At 42.5% G+C, this 12,108-nt stretch overlaps 1 protein-coding gene across 3 annotated transcripts in view; it reads left to right on the forward strand.

Moving 5' to 3' along the window:
* PHC1 (polyhomeotic homolog 1) overlaps positions 1-12,108 on the forward strand; it is a 99,713-nt gene that overhangs the window by 30,428 nt on the left and 57,177 nt on the right. For all 3 annotated transcript variants that reach the window (XM_053696940.1, XM_053696942.1, XM_053696941.1), the window contains exons 10-14: positions 3,699-3,886; positions 5,194-5,305; positions 5,616-5,721; positions 6,146-6,296; positions 6,485-6,710. In XM_053696940.1, coding sequence (XP_053552915.1) covers positions 3,699-3,886; positions 5,194-5,305; positions 5,616-5,721; positions 6,146-6,296; positions 6,485-6,710 — 783 coding nt within the window. The remainder of the gene's footprint in view (positions 1-3,698; positions 3,887-5,193; positions 5,306-5,615; positions 5,722-6,145; positions 6,297-6,484; positions 6,711-12,108) is intronic.

The raw sequence follows: 12,108 nt of genomic DNA on the forward strand, positions 1-12,108 counted from the left end.
TGTTCCAGAACAGGGACAGGGGTTTTACTCAAATCTTTTAGTGGTTGCCAAAAAAGAGGGAACTTTCAGACCCATTTTAGATCTCAAATGTCTAAACAAGTTTCTCAGAGTCCCATCGTTCAAGATGGAGACGATACGAACAATCTTACCAATGATCCAGGAGGGTCAATATATGACTACCGTGGACTTGAAGGATGCTTACCTTCATATTCCTATTCACAAGGATCATCATCAGTACCTAAGGTTTGCCTTCCTGGACAAACATTTTCAGTTCGTGGCTCTTCCCTTCGGGCTGGCCACAGCACCCAGAATCTTCACAAAGGTTCTAGGGTCTCTTCTGGTGGTTCTCAGACCGCGAGGCATAGCAGTTGCGCCTTATCTGGACGACATTTTGATCCAGGCGTCAACTTATCATCTGACAAAATCTCACACGGACACAGTCCTGTCTTTCCTGAGAACTCACGGTTGGAAGGTGAACATAGAGAAGAGTTCACTAGTTCCACAGACAAGGGTCCCCTTTTTGGGAACTCTGATAGACTCGGTAGACATGAAAATATTTCTGACGGAGATCAGAAAATCAAAGATTCTAAATACTTGCCGAGCACTTCAGTCCATTCTTCGGCCATCAGTGGCTCAGTGTATGGAGGTAATTGGATTAATGGTAGCGGCAATGGACATCATTCCGTTTGCTCTATTTCTTCTCAGACCACTGCAGCTGTGCATGCTCGGACAGTGGAATGGGGATTATGCGGATTTATTTCCTAAGATAAATCTGGATCAAGAGACCAGAGACTCTCTCTTCTTTGGTGGTTGTCGCCGGATCATCTGTCCCAGGGGACTTGTTTCCGCAGACCCTCGTGGGTGATAGTGACAACGGACGCCAGCCTTCTGGGCTGGGGTGCAGTCTGGAATTCCCTGAAGGCTCAGGGTGTTTGGACTCAGGTGGAGTCTCTACTTCCAATCAATATTCTGGAACTGAGAGCAATATTCAATGCGCTTCAGGCGTGTCCTCAGTTGGCTTCGACCAAATTCATCAGATTCCAGTCGGACAACATCACTACTGTGGCATATATCAATCATCAGGGGGGAACAAGGAGTTCCTTAGCGATGATGGAAGTATCCAAGATAATCCGATGGGCGGAGACCCACTCTTGTTATCTGTCGGCAATCTACATCCCAGGAGTAGAAAATTGGGAAGCGGATTTTCTAAGTCGTTAGACTTTTCATCCGGGGGAGTGGGAACTCCATCCGGAGGTGTTTGCTTCATTGATTCTCGAATGGGGCAGACCGGAACTGGATCTGATGGCATCTCGTCAGAATGCCAAGCTTCCACGTTACGGATCCAGGTCAAGGGATCCCCAGGCCGAACTGATAGATGCCTTGGCAGTGTCTTGGTCGTTCAGCCTAGCTTATGTGTTTCCACCATTTCCTCTACTTCCACGCGTGATTGCTCGAATCAAACAGGAGAGAGCTTCAGTAATCTTGATAGCGCCTGAGTGGCCACGCAGGACTTGGTATGCGGATCTAGTGGACATGTCCTCTCTGCCACCGTGGAAACTTCCTTTAAGACAGGACCTTCTCATTCAAGGTCCTTTCCAACATCCAAATCTAATTTCTCTGCAGCTGACTGCGTGGAGATTGAACGCTTGATTTTATCTAAGCGAGGATTCTCTGATTCAGTCATCAATACTTTGATACAGGCTAGAAAGCTTGTCACTAGAAAAATCTATCATAAGATATGGCTTAAATATCTTTATTGGTGTGAATCCAAGGGTTACTCATGGAGTAAAGTTAGGATTCCCAGGATTCTGCCTTTTCTCCAAGAAGGATTGGAGAAAGGGTTATCAGCAAGTTCCTTAAAGGGACAGATTTCTGCTTTGTCAATTTTGTTTCACAAATGTTTGGCAGATGTGCCAGATGTTCAGTCTTTTTGTCAGGCTCTAACTAGAATTAAGCCTGTATTTAGACCAATTACTCCTCCCTGGAGTCTGAATTTAGTTCTTCAAGTTCTTCAAGGGGTTCTGTTTGAACCTATGCATTCCATAGATATTAAATTATTATCTTGGAAAGTTTTGTTTTTGGTTGCTATTTCTTCTGCTCGAAGAGTTTCTGAGTTGTCAGCGTTAGTGTGATTCGCCTTATCTCATATTTTCATTCTGATAAGGTGGTTTTACGTACCGAACCTGGTTTTCTTCCTAAGGTTGTTTCAAATAAGAATATTAATCAGGAAATTGTTGTTCCTTCCTTGTGTCCTAATCCTTCTAAGAAGGAGCGTCTGTTACATAGCCTGGACGTGGTCCGTGCCTTAAAGTTTTACTTACAGGCAACTAAGGATTTCCGTCAATCATCTTCATTATTCATTGTTTATTCTGGAAAGCGTAGGGGTCAGAAAGCTACGGCTACCTCTCTTTCTTTTTGGCTGAGGAGTATCATCCGCCTGGCATATGAGACTGCTGGACAGCAGCCTCCTGAAAGAATAACGGCTCATTCTACTAGGGCTGTGGCTTCCACATGGGTCTTTTAAAAACGATGCATCTATTGAACAGATTTGTAAGGCTGCGACTTGGTCGTCCCTTCATACTTTTTCCAAATTTTACAAATTTGATACTTTTGCTTCTTCTGAGGCTGTTTTTGGGAGAAAAGTTCTTCAAGCAGTGGTGCCTTCCGTTTAGGTCTCTGTCTTGTCCCTCCCTTTCATCCGTGTCCTGTAGCTTTGGTATTGTATCCCACAAGTAAGGATGAAATCCGTGGACTCGTCGTATCTTGTAGAAGAAAAGGAAATTTATGCTTACCTGATAAATTGATTTTTTTCTACGATACGACAAGTCCACGGCCCTCCCTGTCAATTTAAGACAGATTATATTTTTTTATTATTTACAACTTCAGTCACCTCTGCACCTTTTTTAGCTTTTCCTTTCTCTTCCTAAAACCTTTGGTCGAATGACTGGGGGTGGAGGGGAAGGGAGGAGCTATATATACAGCTCTGCTGTGGTGCTCTTTGTCACTTCCTGTTAGCAGGAGGATAATATCCCACAAGTAAGGATGAAATCCCTGGACTTGTCGTTTCGTAGAAGAAATCAATTTATCAGGTAAGCATAAATTTCCTTTTTAAACAACTTTCCAATTAACTTTCATCTAAATGTGCATAATCTTTTTATATACACACTTTCTGTGGCATCAGTTCTTATTGAGCATGTGCAAGATTCACAGACTATACGTATATGCATTTTGTTATTGGCTGATGGCTGTCACATGATGCATTAGGAAGTAAAATGTAACTGAAATTTGTCAGAAAAAATCTACTTCTTTGAAATTCACAACTAAGTGATTTTGCGTTGTCTCTTTATTATGCATTTACTGATTATGCAGTTCTGCTGTGGTTAGTGGTTCTTTCAGGCATTTTTATAGGTATTAGATGTATATTTGTAGCACCCTTTAGTTTTCATGCCCCTTAATTATAACTATTATTGCAGAACTTAATCTAGTCTCATGCAAATGACACCTGCACCTTTTTATGAACGTGTCGCTGCTCCCATAACAACGTGTCGCTGCTCCCATGAGAGAACTTCTTTTGTTACCTTAATTTAAAGCAAAAAGTTTGGTTCTATTACCTGATCAACATTAGTGTGTGACGCAATGACTTCAGAACTGAGATGTCCTCCTCGTACTAATATTGTTTAATCTTCTTGTTTGTACAGATAAGTCTGAAGCTGTCTCTCAAGTTGTTCCGACTGTCTCTATATCCACCGCGCCTTGTGTCCCAGCACTCTCGATTACGTCTCGCCAGCACAACGATTCAAAACCACCGCAGGCCATTGTGAAGCCACAAATCCTTACACACATTATTGAAGGCTTTGTCATCCAAGAAGGAGCTGAGCCTTTCCCAGTGAGTACTAAATATATCTGCACTCTCTCTCACAGTGAATACTAAGTATATCTGCGCTCTCTCTGACAGTACTAAATATATCTGCACTCTCTCACAGTGAATACTAAGTATATCTGCGCTCTCTCTGACAGTACTAAATATATCTGCACTCTCTCTCACAGTGAATACTAAGTATATCTGCGCTCTCTCTGACAGTACTAAATATATCTGCACTCTCTCTCACAGTGAATACTAAGTATATCTGCGCTCTCAGCCAGTACTAAATATATCTGCACTCTCTCTCACAGTGAATACTAAGTATATCTGCGCTCTCAGCCAGTACTAAATATATCTGCACTCTCTCACAGTGAATACTAAGTATATCTGCGCTCTCAGCCAGTACTAAATATATCTGCACTCTCTCACAGTGAATACTAAGTATATCTGCGCTCTCAGCCAGTACTAAATATATCTGCACTCTCTCTCACAGTGAATACTAAGTATATCTGCGCTCTCTCTGACAGTACTAAATATATCTGCACTCTCTCTCACAGTGAATACTAAGTATATCTGCGCTCTCTCTGACAGTACTAAATATATCTGCGCTCTCTCTCACAGTGAATACTAAGTATATCTGCGCTCTCAGACAGTACTAAATATATCTGCACTCTCTCTCACAGTGAATACTAAGTATATCTGCGCTCTCTGACAGTGCTAAATATATCTGCACTCTCTCTCACAGTGAATACTAACTATATCTGCACTCTCACAGTGAATACTAAGTATATCTACCCTCTCAGACAGTATTCACTGTGAGAGAGTGCAGATATATTTAGTACTGTCTGAGAGGGTAGATATACTTAGTATTCACTGTGAGAGTGCAGATATAGTTAGTACTCACTGTGAGAGAGTGCAGATATATTTAGTACTAAGTATATCTATGCTCTCACAGACTGTACTAAATATATCTGCGCGCTCTCTCTGACTGTACTAAATATATCTGCGCTCTCACAGTGAATACTAAGTATATCTACGCTCTCTCTGACTACTAAATATATCTGCGCACTCTCTCAGACTGAACTAAATATATCTGCGCTCTCTCACTATACTAAATAACATAATTTATGTAGGAACTTACCTGATAAATTAATTTCTTTCATATTGGCAAGAGTCCATGAGCTAGTGACGTATGGGATGTACAATCCTACCAGGAGGGGAAAAAGTTTCCCAAACCTCAAAATGCCTATAAATACACCCGTCACCACACCCACAATTCTACTTTCTGTTACCCTGAACAAGAAGTTCTATGTCTCCTTTTATTTTCACAGGTTGGCTGCCCCCAGATGCTGAAGGACCCAGAAAAGCTTCCTGCATTGAGCTCTGTCTTACCCACAGCAGAAAGCCCATCTCCTCACCCTGCAGGGGACACGGCTCTCTGCAGTATGTCCTACTCCTGCTCATACACTCCAAATGCACACGTTCTACCCACACACAGGCGTACACATAAATGCACGCGCTCCCCACACGCTCCCTACATTCATGCGCATACATATATGCACACAGCTACACACACATGCTCCCTAGATGCTCACGCCTACACACATTTTCTGTTATGAGTTTTTTTTTCTTTTTTTTCCTTTTCATTACCTTTTTCTTGAGCTTTACGTTGCTATCTTCTCTGTGCGTTGTTTGTTCACCCCCTGCTATTTGCTGTCTCCTCTAATCTCTTCTGTTTTATTCTACTCATCAGATTCTGGATGCTCCAACATGCTGAAGTGTGAATATTGTGGGAAATTTGCCCCAGATCAACAGTTTCGTGGGTCCAAGAGGTTCTGCTCAATGACCTGTGCCAAAAGGTACTTTCATTATGATAGCACTAAAGCAGCTTGTAAAGGGAGTAGAGAAAAAATGTAATAGACCCTATGTGGCTGTGTCCCCATTTTAGCGCCCATGTAGGGATGACTTGGTTTTATAACTGGTTTCTGTGTTCTTTTTGCTATGTGGCTTAAATGTCTCAAGGTACGTGAATGTTTGTGAATGTGCTGAGACTGTACCGTACAGGGGTGCACAGTATTATTGACAGGAATTTTAAACCAAAGCAGATATTTAGAAACCACAAAAAATCCAGGGTTTTTTCTAAGTCTGCTAGTAAGTAGCACTTTATAACGGTGGTAAGAAACTCAATATATTTAGCTATACTCGGTGGGAAGGAACACAACACACAGTAGCCCCCTAATGCATGAGGTGTTTGTGTTTAGTCTCCTCTTTCTCACCTCTCAGGTATAATGTCAGCTGTAGTCATCCGTTCCGTCTGAAAAGGAAGAAGCTGAAGGATCTGCAAGAGGTTGCAGGGATGAGAGTGCACAGACGGGGGCCACGTAGGAATAGCTCTGAGATTGCACGGGCCAAGATCCAGGGGAAAAGGATGCGGGTAAGATGAGAACCATGTTCATATTCATTCCCATATCTACCAGACAATCTTGCCTTAGTGATACTGCCTCACTCCATGTTTATCTCTTTGTACACAAATGTGCAATTCACGTCAGAGCCTGTACCTTATAACCTCAATCCTTACAATGCCTTCCTTCTCCATGTCACCTGACATATCCTCTCCTACAGGAGGACTCCAGCCGAGGTTCTGATAATTCCAGCTATGATGAAGCATTCTCTCCTACATCCCCCAACCCCCCTTCCTGCAGAACATCACATGGAGATCGAGAGGGGAGCACACCGACTAGTGGACCCACAAATTCTGACCTCCTTGGGATTAACCCAGTGTTTTTGTCCAGTAACCCCAGTCGCTGGAGTGTGGAGGAGGTGTACGAGTTCATTTCCTCACTTCAAGGTAATGGAAATCTACTACTAAAAATAAATTACTGAGAGTAGCATGATGGTCTAGAACACTCATTTTTAAACCTGTCCTCGTGCCTCCCCAACAGGCCAGGTTTTCTGGATTACCTTGAATGAGAGCAGGTAAAATAACCATGTTTACTAATCAGCTGATTGTTTCACCTGTGTTCTAGTTCAGATATCCTCAAAATGTGGCCTGTTAGGGAGTCGTGAGGTCAGGGTTGAAAACCAGGGGTCTAGAACAACACAATGTAATTAAACCCTTCAGGGTTGTGCTTGAGAATAAAACCAATATAGTGACATTACACTGTGCACAAAAGGATATTTCTTTTTTAAGACACAATGAGTCCACGGATCATCTTAATAACTAATTGGATATTCACCTCCTGGTCAGCAGGAGGCGGCAAAGAGCACCACAGCAAAGCTGTTAAATAGCTCCTCCCTTCCCTCCCACCCCAGTCATTCTCTTTGCCTACGTTAGTGATAGGAAGTGGTAAAAGTGAGGTGTTGGATTAGATTCTTCAATCAAGAGTTTCTTATTTTTAAAGTAGTGCAAGATTGTGCTGCTTTGTTCTGGGGTGTAGCCGTAGTCCATATCAGTCTCTTCAGTAGAGCTTTGGTGGCTTTAGAGCAATGGGAACTTGTGGGACATAATTCTCACTGCGCCTCCCATTTTTTTGCGCATACTAGTCGAATGGGAGGTTTTGTCTATTATTGCCGCCATGATGGAGGTTAATTCTCACGGCGGCTCTGTTTCTAACAAGGTTTTTGCCGCCCGGGAGGTTTATTTGGTCATGCCCACAATGGTCGGAGCTATGCTACGCGTCTTGGCGCGCATTTGCTCATAGCATTAATCCCGTTTGAATTGGGCAGTTATGGTCAAAATCATTTTAGTAAATACTTTCATTCATTTGCTTGTTGGCATTTTACATTGTACTGAATACTTGAGTATTTGAATACTGAGATAAGAGTTTAGTCTGTATATATGTTTTCACATTAATTGGGCAACACTTTTACCTTAACTTTTGTATGACAACTGAGCAAATTGTTATGTCAAGAATCATTATGTTACACATTATTTCTTCCAATGAGATTTTTTGTAATAAGGGTTTTGTTAACACTATAGTGATCAATCGTTACTCTTCATAAAAGTGAGTTAAAGAGCTAATCAAGCTAGAGAATATGGTATGATCAGATTTATTACAGTAATCTTTATGTACCAATATGACAGCTTTAGCTTGATAAAACGGTTTGATACCGTGAAACGTCGTGACTACTTCGATTTTAATAGTCTTATATTTCTCTTGTAAGGTGTATCCAGTCCACGGATCATCCATTACTTGTGGGATATTCTCATTCCCAACAGGAAGTTGCAAGAGGATCACCCACAGCAGAGCTGTTATATAGCTCCACCCCTAACTGCCATATCCAGTCATTCTCTTGCAACTCTCAACAAGCATGGAGGTAGTAAGTGGTGAAATATAGTTAGTTTTTTCTTCAATCAAAAGTTTGTTATTTTTAAATGGTACCGGAGTTGTACTATTTTATCCCAGGCAGTAAATAGAAGAAGAATCTGCCTGTGTTTTCTATGATCTTAGCAGATTGTAACTAAGATCCATTGCTGTTCTCACATATGACAGAGGAGAGAGGTAACTTCAGCGGGAGAATGGCGTGCAGGTTATCCTGCGATGAGGTATGTGCAGTTATAAATTTTTTCTAGAGATGTAAATACTAGAAAATGCTGCTGATACCGGATTTATGTAAGGTAAGCCTGGATACAGTGATTTAATAGCGACTGGTATGCTTACTTTCAGAGGTAATACTCTTATAAATTTGCAATATAAAATGTTTGTTGGTATGTTTAAACGTTTTTATATATGTTTTGGTGATAAAACTTTATTGGGCCTAGTTTTTCCACATGGCTGGCTTAAATTTGCCTAGAAACAGTTTCCTGAGGCTTTCCACTGTTGTAGCATGAGTGGGAGGGGCCTAATTTAGCGCTTTTTTGCGCAGTTAAAATTACAGACTGAGACATCCAGCTTCCTTTGGGAGTCCCCTGAATGCTATAGGACATCTCTAAAGGGCTCAGAGGCTTTCTAAAGTCGTTTTATTTGGGAAGGTAGGGCCACAGCAGAGCTGTGGCAGTTTGTTGTGACTGTTAAAAAACGTTTTTTGATCCGTTTTTTGAATTAAGGGGTTAATCATCCATTTGCAAGTGGGTGCAATGCTCAGCTAGCTTATTATACACACTGTAAAAATTTCGTTTAATTTACTGCCTTTTTTCACTGTTTTTCAAATTCTGACAAAATTTGTTTCTCTTAAAGGCACAGTACCGTTTTTTATATTTGCTTGTTAACTTGAATTAAAGTGTTTTCCAAGCTTGCTGGTCTCATTGCTAGTCTGTGTAAACATGTCTGACATAGAGGAAACTCCTTGTTCATTATGTTTAAAAGCCATGGTGGAACCCCCTCTTAGAATGTGTACCAAATGTACTGATTTCACTTTAAGCAATAAAGATCATATTCTGTCTTTAAAAAATTTATCACCAGAGGAATCTGACGAGGGGGAAGTTATGCCGACTAACTCTCCCCACGTGTCAGCTCCTTTGACTACCGCTCAAATGGCACCAAGTACATCCAGGGCGCCCCATAGCGTTTACTTTACAAGACATGGCGGCAGTCATGGATAATACACTGTCAGCGGTATTGGCCAGACTACCTGAATTTAGAGGAAAGCGAGATAGCTCTGTAGTTAGACTAAATACAGAGCATACTGACGTTTTAAGAACCATGTCTGATGCTGCCTCACAATATGCAGAAGCTGAGGAAGGAGAGCTTCAGTCTGTGGGTGATGTTTCTGACTCAGGGAAGATGATGCAACCTGATTCTGATATTTCTACATTTAAATTTAAACTTGAACACCTCCGCGTGTTACTCAGGGAGGTTTTAGCTGCTCTGAATGACTGTTACAATTGCAGTGCCAGAGAAATTGTGTAGACTGGATAAATACTATGCAGTGCCGGTGTGTACTGATGTTTTTCCAATACCTAAAAGGTTTACAGAAATTATTACTAAGGAATGGGATAGACCAGGTGTGCCATTCTCTCCCCCTCCTATTTTTAGGAAAATGTTTCCAATAGACGCCACCACACGGGACTTATGGCAGACAGTCCCTAAGGTGGAAGGAGCAGTTTCTACTCTAGCAAAGCGTACTACTATCCCTGTCGAGGACAGTTGTGCTTTTTTAGATCCAATGGATAAAAAGTTAGAGGGTTACCTTAAGAAAATGTTTATTCAACAAGGTTTTATCCTACAGCCCCTTGCATGCATTGCTCCTGTCACTGCTGCTGCGGCGTTCTGGTTTATCACCTGGAAGAGGCTTTACAGGTAGCGACTCCATTGGATGACATACTTAACAAGCTTAGAGCACTTAAGCTAGCCAATTCTTTTGTTTCTGATGCCATTGTTCATTTGACTAAACTAACGGCTAAGAATTCTGGTTTTGCCATCCAGACGCGCAGGGCGCTATGGCTTAAATCATGGTCAGCTGACGTTACTTCAAAGTCTAAGCTGCTTAACATTCCCTTCAAGGGGCAGACCCTATTCGGGCCTGGTTTGAAGGAGATTATTGCTGATATCACTGGAGGAAAAGGTCATGCCCTTCCTCAGGATAGGTCCAAATCAAGGGCCAAACAGTCTAATTTTCGTGGATTTCGAAACTTCAAGGCAGGAGCGGCATCAAGTTCCTCTAATGCAAAACAAGATGGAACTTTTGCTCAGTCCAAGACGGTCTGGAGACCTAACCAGACCTGGAACAAAGGTAAGCAGGCCAAAAAGCCTGCTGCTGCCTCTAAGACAGCATGAAGGAACGGCCCCCTATCCGGTAACGGATCTAGTAGGGGGCAGACTTTCACTCTTTGCCCAGGCATGGGCAAGAGATGTCCAGGATCCCTGGGCGTTGGAAATTATATCCCAGGGATATCTTCTGGACTTCAAAGCTTCCCCCCCAAAAGGGAGATATCACCTTTCACAATTATCTGCAAACCAGATAAAGAGAGAGGCATTCTTACACTGTGTACAAGACCTCCTAGTTATGGGAGTGATCCATCCAGTTCCAAAGGAGGAACAGGGACAGGGATTTTACTCAAATCTGTTTGTGGTTCCCAAAAAAGAGGGAGCCTTCAGACCAATTTTGGATCTAAAGATCTTAAACAAATTCCTCAGAGTTCCATCATTCAAGATGGAAACTATTCGTACCATCCTACCTATGATCCAGGAGGGTCAATATATGACTACAGTGGATTTAAAGGATACTTGTCTTCACATTCCGATTCACAAAGATCATCATCGGTTTCTCAGGTTTGCCTTTCTAGACAGGCATTACCAGTTTGTAGCTCTTCCCTTTGGATTAGCTACAGCCCCAAGAATTTTTACGAAGGTTCTGGGGTCGCTTCTGGCGGTCCTAAGGCTGCGGGGCATAGCAGTGGCCCCTTATTTAGACGACATCCTGATACAGGCGTCAAACTTCCAAATTGCCAAGTCTCATACGGACATAGTACTGGCATTTCTGAGGTCGCATGGGTGGAAAGTGAACGAGGAAAAGAGTTCTCTATCCCCCCTCACAAGAGTTTCCTTCCTAGGGACTCTGATAGATTCTGTAGAAATGAAAATTTACCTGACGGAGTCCAGGTTATCAAAACTTCTAAATTCCTGCCGTGTTCTTCATAACATTCCGCGCCCTTCGGTGGCTCAGTGCATGGAAGTAATCGGCTTAATGGTAGCGGCAATGGACATTGTGCCGTTTGCACGCCTACATCTCAGAACGCTGCAACTCTGCATGCTCAGTCAGTGGAATGGGGATTACACACATTTGTCCCCTCTACTAAATTTGGATCAAGAGACCAGGGATTCTCTACTCTGGTGGCTATCTCGGGTCCATCTGTCCAAAGGTATGACCTTTCGCAGGCCAGATTGGACAATTGTAACGACAGATGCCAGCCTTCTAGGTTGGGGTGCAGTCTGGAACTCCCTGAAGGCTCAGGGATCGTGGACTCAGGAGGAGACACTCCTTCCAATAAATATTCTGGAACTGAGAGCGATATTCAATGCTCTTCAGGCTTGGCCTCAGTTAGCAACTCTGAGGTTCATCAGATTTCATTCGGACAACATCACGACTGTGGCTTACATCAACCATCAAGGGGGAACAAGGAGTTCCCTAGCGATGTTAGAAGTCTCAAAGATAATTCGCTGGGCAGAGATTCACTCTTGCCACCTATCAGCTATCCATATCCCAGGTGTAGAGAACTGGGAGGCGGATTTTCTAAGTCGTCAGACTTTTCATCCGGGGTAGTGGGAACTCCATCCGGAGGTGTTTGCACAATTGATTCATCGTTG

The sequence above is a fragment of the Bombina bombina genome, unplaced genomic scaffold (genome assembly GCF_027579735.1).
Source record: "Bombina bombina isolate aBomBom1 unplaced genomic scaffold, aBomBom1.pri scaffold_638, whole genome shotgun sequence".
In the NCBI taxonomy this organism is placed as follows: domain Eukaryota; kingdom Metazoa; phylum Chordata; class Amphibia; order Anura; family Bombinatoridae; genus Bombina; species Bombina bombina.